Genomic DNA, 17,994 nt, shown 5'->3' with positions numbered 1-17,994 from the left:
ATCTCTAAATAAATAAATAAATAGTCACTGCCAAAATGAAGGTCACCTAGATTTTCTTTTGTGTTATCTTCCAGAAATGTTATAGTTTTGTGTTTTACAATTAGCCCTTGATTCGTTTTTAGTTAATTTTTGTGAAAGATGTAAGGTCTATTATGTCTAGACTGTTTTTTTTTTTTTTTTTTTTTTTTTTTTGCATATGGATGTCCACTTGGCCCAGCACTGTCTGTTGAAAAGATTGTTCTTTCTCCATGGAATTGCTTTTGCTCCTTTGTCAAAGACCTGTTGACTACATTTGTATGAGTCTATTTCTGGGCTCTGTATTCTGTCTCATTTATCTATATGTCTATTCTTTAACCAATACCATGTTGCCTTGATTTCTGCAGCTTAATATATAGCAAGTCTTGAAGTTGGGTAACGTCAGTCCTTCAACTTTATTTCCCTTCTTCAGGATTGTGTTAGTTGTTCTGGTTTTTTGCCTTTCCATATAAACTTAGAATCATTTTGTTGATATCACAAAATAGTTTCCTGGGATTTTGATCAGGATTGCAGTGAATCTATAGATCTAGTTGGGAAGAACTGACATCTTGACAATTTTGAATCTAATCTAATCTATAAACATGGAACATGTCTTTCTTCTTCTTTTTTTAAATCTTGGCTCACTGCAACCTCCACCTTACAAGGTTCAAGCGATTCTCCTGCCTCAGCCTCCCAAGTAGCTGGAATTACAAGTGTGAGCCACCACACCTGACTAACTTTTGTATTTTTAGCAGACACAGGGTTTGCCATGTTGGCCAGGTTGGTCTTGAACTCCTAACCTCAGGTGATCCACCCACCCTATCCTCCCAAAGTGCTGGGATTACAGGCATGAGCCATCGTACCCAGCTGGAATATGACTTTCCATATTTAGATTTTCTTTGGTTTCTTTTATCAGTTGTATAGTTTTTCTTGCATAGCTCTTGTACATATTTTTAAAAGATGTATACGTTAAGTACTTTTTATGTTAATGTAAGTGGTTTCTGTTTAATTTCAAATTCCAATTGTTCATTGCTGATATAAAGGAAAGCAACTGACATTTGTATATTAACTTTGTATCCTGCCACCTTGGCTTTTTAGATGATGACAATAGAAGCCCCCAAACCCTTGGCCTTTGGTTGTTCCTAACTTTCCCAAGTGATCTTCGACTTTTGGAATCTGCATGCAAAGAAGAGAAGGAATTTCCCACACTTCTCCTTGGAATGGCCTGACCCAAGCACAGCCTCCTCGGCCAAGGCCCCCACCTCCATGGGACCCCGGCCTCTGGAAAGTGGAGATGAGAGAGGAGTCAGCAGGTTTAGGAGACAGGGTGGGGCTGGGAGCTGCAGGTCTTGCCGGCTCTGCACGGGTGGCCCTAGCAAAATCACACCAGTGGATGGAGTGCATCATGTATAGCAAGGGCAACTATGGCTTTGTGAAACTTTTGTTTCAGTTATTCACATGAATATGTGTACCGAATCACAGTGAAAAATGTATTTCTGGCCAGGTGCCTCGGCTCACACCTGTAATCTCGGCACTTTGGGAGGCTGAGGCAGGCGATCTCTTGAGCCCAGGAATTCGAGACCAGCCTGGGCAACGTGGCAAAACCGCATCTCTATCAAAAATACAAAAGATTAGCTGCGCATGGTGGTGTGCACCTGTGGTCCCAGCTGCTCAGGAGGCAGAGGTGGGAGGATCGCTTGAGTCCAGGAGGTGGAGGTTGCAGTGAGCAGAGATTGCGCCAGCCTGGGTGACAGAGCGAGACCCCATCTCAAATTAAAAAAAAAAAAAAGAGTATTTCTCACTATGTGTTGCACTCGAAACATTTGAAAGCCCCTGCCACAGAGGGGTTTTCTTCCCTAAGGATTACAGATGAGAGGTGGGCTCCGTTCAGCTCAGCCCCTCGCTCAGTACCTGCCTCCCAAAAGTTCGTCCCATGCCACCAGCACCTCCGGCCCTGTGGGGTGAATCAAAGCTCTCAGCAGCTGAGCTCCGTTCTCAACTGTTCTGGCCACCCACATTCTACCGAGTGTCTTTACATTGAGATCATCTTGACTCTCGGTTTCTGTTAAAGAGTAAAACAACAACAACCACAGCTCTTTTTTTTAAAGATTTTTAAAACACTAAGTCTATCAACTCAGTGCTTAAAAAAGCACAGTTCTCAGAAAACAACACACTTCTGGAGAGGCAGTTCATTGAGTATTTTTAGGATGAACCTAAAAGGGGCAACTCAGGGTAGTTGTGGCATTTAATTATGACCAGGAGAGGCCATTGAAGAGTTTTAGGCAGGTGTGTTCATTTCCTGGGGTTGCTTGACAAATGACCAGGAACTTGGTGGCTTAAAACAGCACACATGTATTATCTAACAGTTCTGGAGGCTGGAGGTATGAAACCACCATGTTGGCAGGGCCACGCTCCCTCCAGAGGCTTTAGGGGAGACTCCTTTTCCTCTTCCAGTTTCTGGGGGCTCAGGTGTTCCTGGGGTTGTGGGTGCATCGCTCTAATCTTTGCTTCCATCTGCACATGACTTTCCCGTCTTCTGTGTCTCCATTCTCTCGCTGCCTTTGTAAGGATACCCGTCACTGGATTTAGGGCCCTCCTCGGTAATCCAGCATGATCTCATCTCAAGATCCTTAATTTCATCTGCAAAAACCCTTTTCCTAAATAAGGTCACGGCCACCGTCTCTGGGGGTTATAACATAGATCTATTTGGCGGGGTTGGGGGCCGGGGGGGAGCACCACTCAGCCCGCTACATTGAACATTTAAACTTTACCTGTATTTTACAACCCAGTTATGGCTTTTGTTTTGTTTTGCTTTGTCATTTAAAGTCAGGAGGGCCCCCTGAAAGATGTTGTTTCTGAAGTGGGTCAGGCAGCAGTGGGCTGGGAGAAGACAGAGCGGGCCAGGGGTGAGATTGTTTAGCACAGAGGACAATGTCGTGTGAGGCGGAAGGGGGAGTACTGTGGAGAGCTTTTAAAGGTCAGGAAGCACGATGTTGCAGCCTCCAGAGTTTGAGAGTAAGAGGGACAAATGATAAGACCGGAGAAGTAAACTGAGGCAGAAGGTCACAGCAGTCCAGAAAAATGCTTTGGCCTCCTCTCGAAGGCATGGGGAAGCTATCTTTAAGCCACAAGTCTTGGAATCACGATCAGTCAGAAAGAAACCTGTTTCTCATCCCTACTCCAGCTCACCCCCACTCCAGCTCACCCCCACGCAGCCATTGGACATTCTGTTTTTATTTTTTATTTTTATTTTTGAGACAGGGTCTCGCTCTGTCACCCAGGCTGGAGTGTGGTGGCACGATCTTGGCTCACCATGACCTTCTCCTCCCAGGTTCAAGTGATTCTCATGCCCCAGCCTCCCAAGTAGCTAGGATTACAGGCGCACGACACCATGCCCGGCTAATTTTTGTAATTTTAGTAGAGACGGGGTTTCACCATGTTGGCCAGGCTGGTCTCAAACTCCTGACCTCTGGTGACCTGCCCACCTTGGCCTCCCAAAGTGCGGGGATTATAGGTGTGAGCCACCGCACCCAGGCTTCATTGGACGTTTTGTATTGTTGGAATGAGTGTGAGAGGTGCATTTGACTTTAGAGAGCTTGTCCTCCTTTGCCCAGCAGCAGGCAGGGAAGCAGACAGGCCCAAGAGTCTCAGACCTTCTCATTTCCCTGTCATTCAAAGGGAGAAGGGAGGAAGGCAGGAGCTCCAGAGTGTGGCGAGTAGAGTAGCTGGGGAAGCATTTAGGGTGGGGGAGACCCGAGCCGGAGAGAGGCCGTGCCTCTGTTTGTGGCATTCCTGCAGGCCTGGGAAGAGTGGAAACCCGCCCTCGCTGTGTCCCAGCAGAACAGGGTGTGGAGCCGGCCCCAGCCCCGCAGCCCCACGGCCTTCTGCCTTCTGCACTCCGGTGTTTGTCTTGGCTAAGAGCTGCACATGGCTTTTTGAAGCTGATTCAATCAAGGCAAAGCTGGAGGAGTCAGGACACGGGATCACAGAAGAGGCAGCTGGAAGGGGCCTCAGATGGGGAAATAGAGGTGGTCCCACAGTGAAATGATGGCAAACCAGCAGGAGAGCCCAGGGCCCCGACTCCTTGCACAGTGCTCAACCCAAGCACCATGGAGCTTCCCGAGTGGGCGAGGAGCCCGACACAGGCTCCAAATCCTCTAGGAAGACATTCGAATGCCCAAAGGAGCCCAGAATTGTGCTGTCCCAGAAGTGCCTCCTCTTCTGGGTTCCTGACACACAGACTGCAGGACTCCAGCTTCTAGAGGCTCACTGCACCTGTAGACCTCCCTGGCCCAGACAACGGTCTCCAAGGAGGCCCAGCTGGCCAGGGACACTGGGCCATGCCCCACCCCTGACAACCCCATCATTCTCAGATCTGGATTCAGGACGGGCCCTGCTTTACCTCTCTGCTCAGCGAGGACCCTCCCATGTCCTGTTCCACACAGATGCAGATGGGTCACGTGTCTCACAGCTGAAGGCCTCCCCCATCCATCTCCACCATCTGCTGAGGCCCCATAATTATTCCAAGGCCCGGTGCAGCCTCACTCAGAGGGGAGAGTTCACGCAGTCCTGTAATGTAACCCAGGCCCGAGGCCGCGCAGGCAGGGGGTCCCCAGCTGGGTAATGAGCCGCTGGCTTTATTGAATTCTCTGGCTTAGGTCTGACTAATCACTGCCTTTAGCTGAGGCAACCTGGGCTGCCGTCTCAGCACCCTGACTAGGACTTCCTTCTTTCTCAGCACCCCAATTCCTGCCCCTCCTCCCCAAACATGTTTAAATGACCAAGATCAGGGTGGGAGGGGCTCCTGGGGGGCTGGCTTCCCCCATCCATTTGGGAGAAAATGTGGCTGGCTCAGGTCTGGGGCCCAAGCAGGGTAGACCAGAATGGGCCGCTGGGGTGTACTTTGCTGGGGCCACCCCGTGCAGCGCCTGCAAGACCTGCAGCTCCCACCCCCACCCCATTTCCTAAACCTGCTGACGTCCCTGTCACCTCCCCTTTCCGGAGGCCTGGGCGCTGTGGAGGAAGGGCCTTGGCGGAGGAGACTGTGGTGTGGGCCAGGCCTTTCCAAGGAGAGGTGTAGGAAACGCCCTCTCTCCTTTGAGATTCTGCTCAGGCCCCACCCAATGTCATGGATGTGCAAAAGCAGACCCCAGGCCTCTCCCTCCTCTCTGTTCCCCAGCGCTGAGAGGGCTCCCCACCAGCATTCCCCGTTCTTATTTCTGCATGCTGGCTTTCTAGACTAGACGGTACCCGCCCTGTGGACAAAGATGGTTGTTCTTTTCTTTTCTTCTTTCTTTTTTATTTTTGAGATGGAGTCTCGCTCTGCTGCTCAGGCTGGAGTACAGTGGTGTGATCTTGGCTGAATGCAACCTCTGCTTCCTGGGTTGAAGCAATTCTTCTGCCTCAGTCTCCCAAGTAGGTGGGACTACAGGCTCATACCACCACGTCCAGCTATTTTTTTATTTTATTTTTATTTTTATTTATTTATTTTTTTTGGCCGGGGGGAGGGAGTCTCACTCTGTCGCCCAGGCTGGAGTGCAGTGGCGTGATCTCGGCTCACTGCAAGCTCCACCTCCTGGGTTCACGCCATTCTCCTGCCTCAGCCTCCAGAGTAGCCGGGATTACAGGCACCCACCACTACGCCCAGCTAATTTTTTGTATTTTTAGTAGAGACGGGGTTTCACCGTGTTAGCCAGGGTGGTCTCGATCTCCTGACCTCGTGATCCGCCCGCCTCGGCCTCCTAAAGTGCTGGGATTACAGGCATGAGCCACTGCGCCCGGCCTATTTTTTTTTTATTTTTATTTTTAGTAGAGATAGGATTTCACCATGTTGGCCAAGCTGCTCTCAAACTCCTGACCTCGAGTGATCCATCCACCTCAGCCTCCCAAAGTGTTAGGATTACAGGTGTGAGCCACCATGCCCGGCCTGTTACTGGTTTCGATGTGCCCAGAACTTAGCACACAGTAGGTACTCTAAAAAACCTTTCTGGAAAGAAAGAGAGGGAGCACGTGCAGTGTGAGGTAGGAGTGTGGGTGTGGGGTGTGCATAAGCCACGTGGCACCCAAGATACTCTTGTGGCACCTCTGTGCCTCCCCATCATGGCTGCTGGGGGTTGGCTGACTTGGGAAATGGTGTCAGCTGTGCTGTCCTGTCAAGACCCTAGCAGCTCAGGAGTTGTTAATGTCAAGGTGAACCTGAGGTCAAGGGTCACCCAGAGTGACCTGGTGACCTCTTCTCACCGCTCCTAGAGCAGGTTTGAACCCACCCTGGGAGGCGTGAAGAGTCCGTGGTTTTCCACTCTGTGACAGTGGTGGGGGGTGGAGGGGCCCTTCCAAGATGGGGCTGAGCCCAGCGCTCTCTGACCTCTCATCCTGAGTGGTAGGAGAGCTGTGCCTGGTGTTCTTGGGAAAAGGGGAAAAGGCAGATCATGCCCGAGGCCAGGCCTCTGCTCAGGAGACCCAGCCCAGCCTCTGCTCCCAGTGGCCCGAGTGGAGGAGACCCGGTGGACAGTGGGCATGTGCCGCTGAGCCACTCCCGCTGGGCCCACCTTTGGTACTGTGGGTTTGGTGAGAGTGGGGCCCACACCACCCACAGGGAAGAGTGTGAGGGACACAGAGTCAGACAGACAGACAGACACACCGAGGGGAGAGAGAGAAGGAGGCAGATCCGGAGCCAGTTCCAAGGGCCTCTGGGAGGGAGGAGGAAACTTCAAAGCACTCCCAAACAGCTTATAAACAAGCCAGTGGGTGGGGCGGCCAGCGTGGGCTGGGGGTCGCTTTCTGGAGGGGCTGGAAGCTTGCACGGCGTGTGTGGAGGCCATAGGCCTGGAGTGGGCGGGAGGAGGGCCCAGCCTAACCTCTCTGTGACTTGGTTTCCTCTCCCGCACCAGAGAGCACCCTCCTGGGGCTGCGGTGGGGTCAGCAGCAATGTGCAGGTGAAAACGCTGTGTGGGCTCCAGGCCGATCAGATGTTATTTATTATTCTGAGCTGTGTTTTGGTGGGAGACTTGGAAGGGCTGGAGGGAGAGTCAGGGTGTTCTGGGCCCCTCTCTTCCCCGATGCTGCTTTGAGAGTTCTCTGGGCAGAATGTCCAGGAACCGGGCCCGGAAAGGAGAGGCCCATGGCTTGAGACAGGACCCGGCTGGGTGCAGGGGCGTTCTCCATCAGCACCAGCAGTGGGGGTGGGAAGGCCAAGCTTCCCCTGCCCTGCCCTGTGCCCCTCTCCCACTCTCCTCAGCACCCCCACACCTCTGCTGGGCACCTCCCCTCCTCCCACCCTCTCTCATCTCTCCCACGCCCTCTAATGGTGTCTTGGGACTGCCCAGAAATCAGCCTCCTCTCCTTGGATACTTGTCCTGGCCTAATGGGGCTGTGACAGTTTTTCTAAGTCCTGCTTAGAAATGTGTCACTGTCCATTTCCCTTTGTGCTATCAAAGGAGGCTGCGCAAACCACGTTTGTCCAAGGGCTGTGTGAAGGCCCCCGCGCAGAGCAGCTGGAACGCGGGCTGATGAAATTACAGGGAATTCAAAGCAGCCGGCGTCGCCCGCTGTCTGGCTTCATTACGGGGACTGGCCTCGAAGGGAAGTTTATTCCAATAATTTAGAGGATTAGGATCTGACACCCTTCATTAGCGATTTGACATAAGCAGAAAAGACAGATCCTGCAGAATGGCCGCACAACGGGAAGGAACCAGCTCAGGCGAGGAGAAGGCAGCGCCCACCCGGCTGGGAAGGGGAAGGGTCTGGGTGTGGAAGCAAGGGTCCCATGGCCGTTTTACAGTCCTGTGAGACGGGGAGCTGTGTTCCTGAAGGGGAAAGTGGACGTGGGGGAAGGAGTGGCCTGGGTTCAGGCCTCAGTTTCCTTAGCTGTAAAGCGAGATTACCTTCAGGATCCCTTATGTCTCTGATGCGTGTGGGGGCCACCCCACCTACTGTCCCCAAGGCCCTTGTGGTTTGGCCTTGGAAAGGTACCTCTCTTTCGGGGCTCTATGCGCCTCCACCCCCCACCCCCGGGATCGAGTGACCAACGCGAAAACACTCAGACTGCAGGCTGCTCTGTGGCATTTTAGATACAAGCCATTTGCTGCCAAATGGGGGAGAAATCGCCCCCAGCCCCTGGCAGCTTCTGGCTCTCTTCCCGGCCCCTCCACAAATATAGCCCCTGATGTTTCAAAAATTTCTTGTCCAGTCTGTGAAAACCAGAGTTTGGGCTGTGCCTTGACAGCAGTTCTGACAGATGGATGGGGGAGGGGTGGTTTTAAAAGGCCCCTGCCCACACCCAGCAAGCTGGTGTCCCTGTTTCCTGTACCGTGGTGGGGTAGCTGTGCGAAATGGGCAGGTTGCTTAGCCTCTCTGTGCGTCCTTTCCTCAGATCTGAAATGGAGGTGCAGTTTGTTGTGAGGATTAAATGAGATGATGCATTCAGAGAACCCGCACGTGTGAAGAGCCCAGTGCATCTGACAGCTGGTGCCACCAGGACTGCTCAGTGTATGTGACCTTGGGCAAGTCGCTTTCCTTCTTTGACCACAGACCTCCTTTGGGAAGTGGGGGAGGCCAGACACGGCTGGCAGCTCAGAAGGAGCTCACCGAAGAGTGGCCACTGTGGTCGTCAGCGAGGGCAGCTGGACTCCGGCACAGTCCCGAGACACTGTGACCGCGGAGGTTTTCTTGGTGTGTCGATGGAAGAGGGAGGAATGTGATCCGTCCCAGCCGCCGGGGGAGCCAGAGCATATCTGGTATGTGTCTCTGGAATGATTTGGGGGAAATTAACTGAAGTTGGAACTTAAGACGCAAACTGCCCTGGACACAGAGATACGGAACTGTCCGTGTGCACACCCCCTACAAAGGGCCGGGGCCGGGGTGGGAGTCGGCTTACAGGGCACAGTGCGGCGCAGGCCCGCCCTGGAATGGCCGTGAACTTGTTGTTTTTCCACGTCATTTGCTCTCAAATGTACTATCAAGCCGGGCGATGCTAACCCGGCGGCTGCAGGTCCCTCCTCGTAACAAGCGATTGTGTGTTCTTTAGAGGTGGCCAAAGGGGAGGAGGGGGCCCGGCCCCAAGGAGGTGGGGGAAAGGGAAACAAGCCCTCCTTCAGAGTGAGCTTGCGTGTCCTGGAGCCAGCTCCCCGCAAAGCACATGCCATTTCTGGCCCTTGAAGGGGTTAAAGGCCTCCTGGAGTCAAAAACAAGCAGGTGTCCCACCGTGCCAGATACGCTGCCTAAACTGCTTCCAGCTTCTTTTTTTTTTTTTTTTTTCCCCTTCTGCAATAAGTCTGTGATCAGCCACGGGACAGAGGCGCCAGCAGCCTGCCTGTGACAGGCATCAGGTTAGCTGGCTCCCACTCGGGTGGCGCGCCCAGGATATAAATCCGGGCGCGGGCCCCTGCTGCGGCTCCTCTCCCTGCACACTCAGGAGAGGGAGCTTCCTTCCAAAGACCTTTCTTTTATCTGAAGCCGCACAGCCCTGCAGGCTGTGCTGACTTGGTGGAGGCAGCAGCGGCAGCAGCCTGAGCAGCAGCCTGAGCAGGAACCTGCTGGGGTGGGGAGGGCAGGTGTCTGCAGCCTCTGAGAGGAAGGTCCTGGTGGGCCCCAGATCCTGGCATCGTTTCAGGGGAGGTCTCTAGCCGCCCCAGCCTGCACCATGTGGGCCCTAAGGTGTCGCCGGTTCTGGTCTCGCTGGGAGCAGGTGGCAGCGCTGCTGCTGCTACTGCTGCTGCTCGGGGTGCCCCCGCGAAGCCTGGCGCTGCCACCCATCCGCTATTCCCACGCCGGTATCTGCCCCAACGACATGAATCCCAACCTCTGGGTGGACGCACAGAGCACCTGCAGGCGGGAGTGTCAGACGGACCAGGTGAGTGGGGTTCAGAGACCAGAGATGGGCCACGTGAGCCTGTGAGTGATGGGGGTGGGAGCCGTGGGGTGGGGACTGTGCGGGAGTGTGAGGAGGGCCAGGTGAGTAGGGTCCAGAAGCCGCAGTATGAGATGGACCAGGTGAATGGGATCCAGAGGAGGTGAAGTGTGGGGCCAGGACCCGGGTGAGGTGGGGTCAGAAGGCGGGGAGTGTGAGATGGACCAGGGGAGTGGGGTCCAGAAGCCAGGAGTGTGAGATGGACCAGGTAAGTGGGGTCCAGAAGCGGGAGTGTGAGATGGACCAGGTGAGTGGGATCCAGAAGCGGGAGTGTGAGATGGACCAGGGGAGTGGGGTCCAGAAGCCAGAGTGTGAGATGGACCAGGTAAGTGGGGTCCAGAAGCGGGAGTGTGAGGCGGTGAGACCAGTTGAGTGGGGTCCAGAAGCCGCAGTGTGAGGTGGACCAGGTGAGTGGGGTCCAGAAGCCAGTGAGGACAGGTGACTGGGTCGAAGCCACAATGTGGGGACAGGTGGTGAGGGTCAGAAGCCGAAGTGAGGTGGACCGGGATGTGGAGTGGGGTCAGAAGCGAGGTGTGAGGTGGACGGGTGGTGGATCGAAAAAACCACAAGCGTGGCGGACCGATGGGATCCAGAAGCACAGCGTGTGAGGACCAGGTGATGGGATCCAGAAGCACAGGTGAAGTGGACCAGGTGGGATCAGAAGCGAGAGTGTGAGATGGACCAGGTGAGTGGGGTCCAGAAGCGAGAGTGTGAGATGGACCAGGTGAGTGGGATCCAGAAGCAACACGCAGCGTGGCGGACCAGGTGAGTGGGATCCAGAAGCTGGAGTGTGAGGCGGACCAGGTGAGTGGGATCCAGAAGCTGGAGTGTGAGGCGGACCAGGTGAGTGAGGTCCAGAAGCCAGAGATGGACCATGTGAGCCTGTGAGTGATGGGGGTGGGAGCCACAGGGTGGGGACCATGCAGTAGTGCCCTGCAGGGCCCAGGAAGGTGAAGGAACACAGGCCCCATCCACCTGGAGAGAAACAGGGCACCATCCTGTCTATTAACACTGAAGCCTGGAAGGAGAGGTGGGAGCGATGTCCCACTTCATCAGGGACTGAAACCTGAGGATTCCTCCTTCATGCATGCTGAGGGCTGCTGTGGGCCAGCACCGTGCCAGGCATGTCATGTGTGTTGACACGACAGGTCAGCATGGTGGGCATCAGAAGCCCACTCACAGGTGAGAGAGTGGACACAGAGTCAGGCAGGGAGGGCACAGGTGCCATGGCCAGTGAGGGAACGGTGGGCTTGGAACCCATGTTTAACAACAAAGCTTTGGTTGCCTTGGACTCCAGGCCACCTCCCCAGGAGTTTGGACCCTGAGCCTGAGAGCAGACCAGGCTGATGGCAGGCCAAGCAGGAGCAGCTCTGAATGGATGCTGTGGTGTCCCTGGGAGGAAGGAAACCACGTTTCAGCCTGTCAGCTTCCTTGTTCCTGCCTTCTGCTCTGCATCAGAGGGCAATGCCACAGGGCAGGGCCGGTTCTCTTCTAGTTCCCGAGTCATTCCCTAGGGCCATTCCTGCCCGCCCCCTCTGGGGCAACAGGCTGTGGGACCTGTACCTGCTCCAGGCAGAGCTATTTCCTGCCCAGCCTGGCCGGCTCTGAGGGCAGCACCGAGTCTCCCCGGGCTCCAGGTCCAGGCTGGGGCATCTCTAGGGAACACGAGAGACAATGGTGCCCCCGTAGATGCCTGGTTTACTCACAGGAGAGCAGAGGGCTGACCTGCAGAGAGTGGCCTCAACCTCACAGTGCCCAGGGACAATTCTTAGGCCTCCCAGGACAGATGCCTCCAGTGGGCAATGGTGGTGCCAAGTGAAAGGAAGATGAGAAGTCAGGAGGAGTGGTGGCTGCTCCCATCTGGCCAAGGTCACGCCATTAGTTGGCTACATTTGCAGGCACAGGCTGGTCTGATAAACCAGGTAGGGCTTGGGGATGGTGAGACTCTGGTGGATTTTGTGTGTCTTGGGGAGAAGGCACCTGTGGAGGGCTGCGGATCTAGACAGCCCTTGGGGAGATTCTGACCTCCTTACACGGAAGTGTTCTAAGGACCCCCTCTAGGTTCCCTGTGGCCAGAAGTACCTTTCTTCTGGTGCCCAAGGACCCAGGCTTTCATGGACCTCCGGGTCCTGAACGTCTTAGGGAATGGGATGAGGCTCAGGCCAAGGAGAAGGTTCTCCTGCTCCCACTCCCTTTCCTGCCCTCCATTCCCTGCGGGGTCCCTCTCCTGAGAGCTGCCCATCCCTGTCCCAAAGCCTCCCCTGGTGTGGCCTAGAAGACTATGCCAAATAAGGGCTGCAAAACAAAGTCCCCATTCTGAGCCGAAAGAGGTAGAACAGTAAACAAGTCAAGCAGGCAGGCTCCGTGCAGCCAGGGTGGGGGGACACTTCCCCCCTCTTAGCTGATGTGGAATGTCAAAGAGGCTGAAATAAAAGTTGGAATGACAAGAGGCCAGCCCTGGTGGGGAGTAATTCACAGAGTTACTACCTGGTGGAGGATTAGGAGCGTTGCCTGCCTGCCCAGTGGGTACGATGTGTTATTGTCGAAAACACCACGTGAAATCCTTGTTTGTGTCGGCTCTAGGAGCATGTTGCTAATTTCGAGGAATTAAACTAATGCTTTACGTGGCTCCACAGAAAATCAGAGGGGATTACGGCCTGGCAAGTCCTCGCTGACGGCCTTGCTGACCTTTGCCACACAAGGGGACATTTTTTCTTGTTGTTTTCCCCGTGAAAGGTCCTACATGGAGCTGACACCTGGGCCTGGCAGAGCCTGTGACTCTGAGACCCAGCGTGCGGGACCTGTCATGCCTGCCCTGACTGTTGGCTGTGGATCGGTCTGGGCCCTCTCACAGCCTCTGTTCCCCGTGTGTGTCGGTCTCCTTGAGGGGAGGAGAGGTGTGGATCACCTCAGATAAAGTCCCGGGGCATTCCCTTCTCAGCCTCTGACGTGACCTCTTCCAGTCGGCAAGGCATCCTCGCTCCCATGGGAAAGAGATGAAAGGCAGGCCTACTTGTTCAAGCTAGACCTCATTTGTGCTATATGATGCAGGAGAAAAAAAAAAAAACGCCATTTATCGATCCCTTCCACTGGGAGCTTGGAGCCTTGTTCTGCCACTTCCCATCTCTGTGAACTTGGGCATCGCCTCTCTGAGTCTCTGCAGTCTCATCTGTCAAATGGTTGTAGGAAAACTTCTCTTAGAGTCTTTGGCCCACCCCTTCCGACCCTGCCAGCTGTGTGACCTTGGGAAAGCTACTTAGCCTCTCTGTGCCTCAGTCATTGTCTGTAGAGTGGAGATAATGGCTGTAACCTCCTCTGGCTTGTGATGAGCACAGCAAGCTCACGGATGTCAACGTTCTTACACGAGGGCCTAGCACGTAGGAGATGCTATGTATGCATTCGTCATTATTTTCAAATGTTTTGCTCCCACTAGATAGGGAGTACCTGTTAGTTCACCTCCCCATAAACCATGGGGTAGGATAGGGAGCCCCTCCTTTCCTCCTCCTCCCTGTTCAGGCCACTCTCTCTGGCTCTTTCAGGAGTGTGAGGCCTATGAGAAGTGCTGCCCCAATGTGTGTGGGACCAAGAGCTGTGTGGCGGCCCGCTACATGGACGTGAAAGGGAAGAAGGGCCCAGTGGGCATGCCCAAGGAGGCCACGTGTGACCACTTCATGTGTCTGCAGCAGGGCTCTGAGTGTGACATCTGGGATGGCCAGCCCGTGTGTAAATGCAAAGACCGCTGTGAGAAGGAGCCCAGCTTTACCTGTGCCTCGGACGGTCTCACCTACTATAACCGCTGCTACATGGATGCCGAGGCCTGCTCCAAAGGCATCACGCTGGCCGTTGTAACCTGCCGCTATCACTTCACCTGGCCCAACACCAGCCCCCCACCACCTGAGACCACCATGCACCCCACCACAGCCTCCCCAGAGACCCCTGAACTGGACATGGCAGCCCCGGCCCTGCTCAACCACCCTGTGCACCAGTCGGTCACCATGGGTGAGACGGTGAGCTTCCTCTGTGATGTGGTGGGCCGGCCCCGGCCTGAGATCACCTGGGAGAAGCAGTTGGAGGATCGGGAGAACGTGGTCATGCGGCCCAACCATGTGCGTGGCAACGTGGTGGTCACCAACATTGCCCAGCTGGTCATCTATAACGCCCAGCTGCAGGATGCTGGGATCTACACCTGCACGGCCAGGAACGCGGCCGGGGTCCTGAGGGCCGACTTCCCGCTGTCGGTGGTCAGGGGACATCAGGCTGCGGCCACCTCAGAGAGCAGCCCTAATGGCACGGCTTTCCCAGCAGCCGAGTGCCTGAAGCCCCCCGACAGCGAGGACTGTGGTGAAGAGCAGACCCGCTGGCACTTCGACGCCCAGGCCAACAACTGCCTGACCTTCACCTTTGGCCACTGCCACCGCAACCTCAACCACTTTGAGACCTATGAGGCCTGCATGCTGGCCTGCATGAGTGGGCCGCTGGCCGCGTGCAGCCTGCCCGCCCTGCAGGGGCCCTGCAAAGCCTACGCGCCTCGCTGGGCTTACAACAGCCAGACGGGCCAGTGCCAGTCCTTTGTCTATGGTGGCTGCGAGGGCAATGGCAACAACTTTGAGAGCCGTGAGGCCTGTGAGGAGTCGTGCCCCTTCCCTAGAGGGAACCAGCGCTGTCGGGCCTGCAAGCCTAGGCAGAAGCTCGTTACCAGCTTCTGTCGCAGCGACTTTGTCATCCTGGGCCGAGTCTCTGAGCTGACCGAGGAGCCTGACTCAGGCCGCGCCCTGGTGACTGTGGACGAAGTCTTAAAGGATGAGAAAATGGGCCTCAAGTTCCTGGGCCGGGAGCCGTTGGAGGTCACTCTGCTCCACGTGGACTGGGCATGCCCCTGCCCTAACGTGACCGTGAGCGAGACACCACTCATCATCATGGGGGAGGTGGACGGCGGCATGGCCATGCTGCGCCCCGATAGCTTTGTGGGCGCGTCGAGTGCCCGCCGGGTCAGGAAGCTCCGCGAGGTCATGCACAAGAAGACCTGTGACGTCCTCAAGGAGTTTCTTGGCTTGCACTGAAGCTCCCCCACCTCCTTGGCCCCCTCCCTGGCCTTCCTCCACCTATCCACCCCAATGCCTCTCAGCAGACTGGGCGAGGTCAGATTAGACAGGCTTGGGCCAGCCGGGAAACGTCAACCGATGTGTCAGAGAAAAAGCCACAGAGGGTCTCAGATCAGCGTCTATTCTTTGGGTTCAATAAGGGGTTCATATCTTTTTTAGCTCAGGCGGACAAAAGGAGAAGTCAGTGGACACACGGAAGTTATTCCTGACCACCAACTTGCTCAGACATTCTCCTCCTCCCCTCACTGGCCCCACACCCCTAGCTCTCCCAGCCACCCTCCCCCAGCCAGTCTCCCAGAAAGGGTTTAAGCGATGGTCGCTGTGTGCTGGTCACAGGAACAGTTGAATGGATTGGCTTGCAAAGGGGGTAGGTGGGGAGAGATAGGAGGGCCCAGGGACTAATGGGACACCTTTCCCACAGCATCCTCGATTGCTGTGAGCAGAGGCCACTTGGGGTTAGGGGCATGGGCAGTGGCAAGCTGGAGGCAGAGTCCAGCCCAGGACATGACTTGCCCTGAGTGGAAGCTGCTGGAACGGGTGCCTTTGGGTGGTGGTCAACTTGCCGCTGAGGCCACCACGGCACCAGCAGAATACATATTTCTTCTCCTTGGCTGCATTGGTTTGTCGATCTAGTTCAGTTGAACTCAGTGGACGTTCTCTGAATGCTTACTGGGTGCCAGGACCACAGAGAGATGTTAGCTACTGCCCAGCTCTTAGTGCCCCAACACAGATGCCCTCGTCCTGGGGCCCCCAGACGCACCCCTCTGCTGGACTCACAGCTGTCTGGAGTTTCTATCTGATGGATGGTGTGCTTTCGTATCCACTGGCTTCCTTGAACATAGAGCAGACAAAAGCCCCGGGATCTGTTTGGTAGCAGGAGAAATGAAGGGAGAGGAAAAAGCAGGCAGGGAAGGGGGTAGTAAAGGACTGAGAGAGGAGGGAGGTGGCTGGAGAAGGAAAAGGAACATTGCTCAATGCTCCCATCTGGTGGCGGCCTCGGGAGCCCATGGGAACCTGGAGGGAGGCTCTCTGTGAGACCTGGGCAAAGGATGTGGCAGCTCGTTGGTGATTTTTTTGTGTGTTTCCAGACTTCCTGTGTAGGCCTGGCCATCCCGCCACTAGAGAGAGGATTGGGAAGCCGCACTGTCAGCTCTGCATCTGCCCCCACTACCCTCCTCTGCCCTATTCTGTCCCTGCCCCTCCAAGCTGAAGAAGGTCCTTGTGGGGCGTCCTCATTTCTTCCTCAAATATAAGGAAGAAGATACTAATTAAAAGCTCATAGTATCAATGGCCCTGCTTGTGTGTTTCATTTGGGTTATGATGGGGAAGGGAGGGAGATGGGTAGTGTCATTTGCTTTGGTGACCTTACAAGAGGGAAGTCTGGCCAGTGGGAGCATCTTTGGGGGTTGGAGAGACGCTGGTAATATTTGGGCCCCCTTTGTAGCTCCAAGGCCCCTTAACTGCTGCTCAGCTCAGCTCTGTGAGTTAAGCTGAGGTCAGAGAGGTGAGGTGACTTGCCAAGAACACAAAGGCGGGAAGGGGTGGGGCCCAGTCCAGGTGTTCTGATCTGTAACCTGCTGTCACCCCAGCGTGACAGCACAGTTGGTCAGGTCCAGACCCTGCCACCAATGGTGTCAAGTTCAGAGGCGAGAAGGTAGAGGAGATGGGAACGGAGCAGGCAAGGACAGCTGCCAGCTGTGACTCACTAGGGGGCCTCTAGGTGAGGCCTGGTCCCAGGAAGACTCTGCGTCAAAGCCCTAGGTATGCTCAGGTCATGGGGCTCAGTTCCCAGAATGGGGACAGCAGTGCCTTTGGCCCCAGGGAGGCCCACAGCGGCTCCCCAGCCCTGGAGATGTGTTCAGGAGCCCTGAAGCCGTGGCACACCCCACAGCCTGTTTGTCCCCAAGAGGCACCACTCCCCTGCACACTTGCCTATGTTTTCCTGGGCCCCAACCCAAAAGAAGAATCCAGGCCCAGCCTAGCCTGGCCCACCCCATCTCATCTGCAATAAGGGTGCGAGGAGGAGGTCGGGAGCAGGAAGAACAGAGGCAGAGGATCCAAGGTTTCTCAAGTTGACATCGGGAGAACACTGAGCACAAAACTGAGCCACCAAAGTGGTGTGGGCAGCAGCCACGGGCCCCCACCCTGCTCAGGTCAGGTAACCAAGGAAGGTGAGGATGGTCTCATCCTGTCCTCAGAGACCCAGGGACATTCTGTGCACCTGCTTCCAGCTCAAGCTCCAGCACATTGCCATGCAAGCTGTGGGGGCAAGTGTCCACATGCCAGCGCCTGTCACCTCCCTTTCACCCCCATTTGCACAGATATGGGACCTGAGCACTGCAGCTGGGCCGGGACAGCAGGGTCCCCAGTCGCATGTCTGCTTCCCCGATGAAGGTGTGAGGTTCAGGAAAATCCCATCTCGGGGCCTCTAACCAGACCACTGCCCACTCACAGCCCCAGACCTGGGGTGCCTGTCACACTCCAGCCCCACCTAGCAGAGCGAGAAAACTCAGCCCGTGAAGTCAGACTTGCCTAGGTCTGAATCTAGGCTCTGCTGCTTACCTGCGATCTCTCTGAGTCTCTGTTTCCTCATCTGTAGAACAGAGGGTAGTAAGATCACTCTATACAAGAGGCTCGGGAGCTGGGCCCTGTTAACTGGGTACAACTGGAAAGCCCAGGAAGGAGGGCCTGGTGCCGAGTGGCTGCCCCCTCCCACCCTCAGCAGCTCTCCACTCAGAACAGACCCTAGAACTGAAAGCCCTCCCCTCGCGTTTCTGGGTCTTGGGCTTTGCAGCTTCAAATGTTTTATTCTGTTGCTCACAGAGTATATCCAAACTGAGCACCACTATAAGCTGAGGTGGGGTTCAGAAAATATGGGCACTTAGAGAATGGGTGGTTTCGAACCTATTATAACTTCTGACCTACTACCTGGCATTCTATCCTTGAAACCAAGCCAGAGTCCTTTCTTTC

The 17,994-nt window shown here is 55.2% G+C and overlaps 1 protein-coding gene across 6 annotated transcripts in view; it reads left to right on the top strand.

Annotated features, from left to right (window-relative positions):
* WFIKKN2 (WAP, follistatin/kazal, immunoglobulin, kunitz and netrin domain containing 2) overlaps positions 1-16,317 on the top strand; it is a 41,819-nt gene extending 25,502 nt beyond the window's left edge. For 4 of the 6 annotated variants that reach the window (XM_031657551.1, XM_031657550.1, XM_031657548.1 and 1 more), the window contains 2 exons: positions 8,387-9,865; positions 13,462-16,317. In XM_031657551.1, coding sequence (XP_031513411.1) covers positions 9,656-9,865; positions 13,462-14,982 — 1,731 coding nt within the window. In that variant the 5' untranslated portion in view covers positions 8,387-9,655 and the 3' untranslated portion in view covers positions 14,983-16,317. Of the gene's footprint in view, positions 1-5,865; positions 9,866-13,461 lie in introns of those variants that run through there. The other 2 variants (XM_031657552.1, XM_003912746.4) reach the window with 2 other exon arrangements.
* The last annotated feature ends 1,677 nt before the right edge of the window (positions 16,318-17,994 follow it).

Source organism: Papio anubis, chromosome 17, assembly GCF_008728515.1.
Source record: "Papio anubis isolate 15944 chromosome 17, Panubis1.0, whole genome shotgun sequence".
Classification (NCBI taxonomy): Eukaryota; Metazoa; Chordata; class Mammalia; order Primates; family Cercopithecidae; genus Papio; species Papio anubis.
This window is presented reverse-complemented; position numbering and strand designations above follow the sequence as displayed.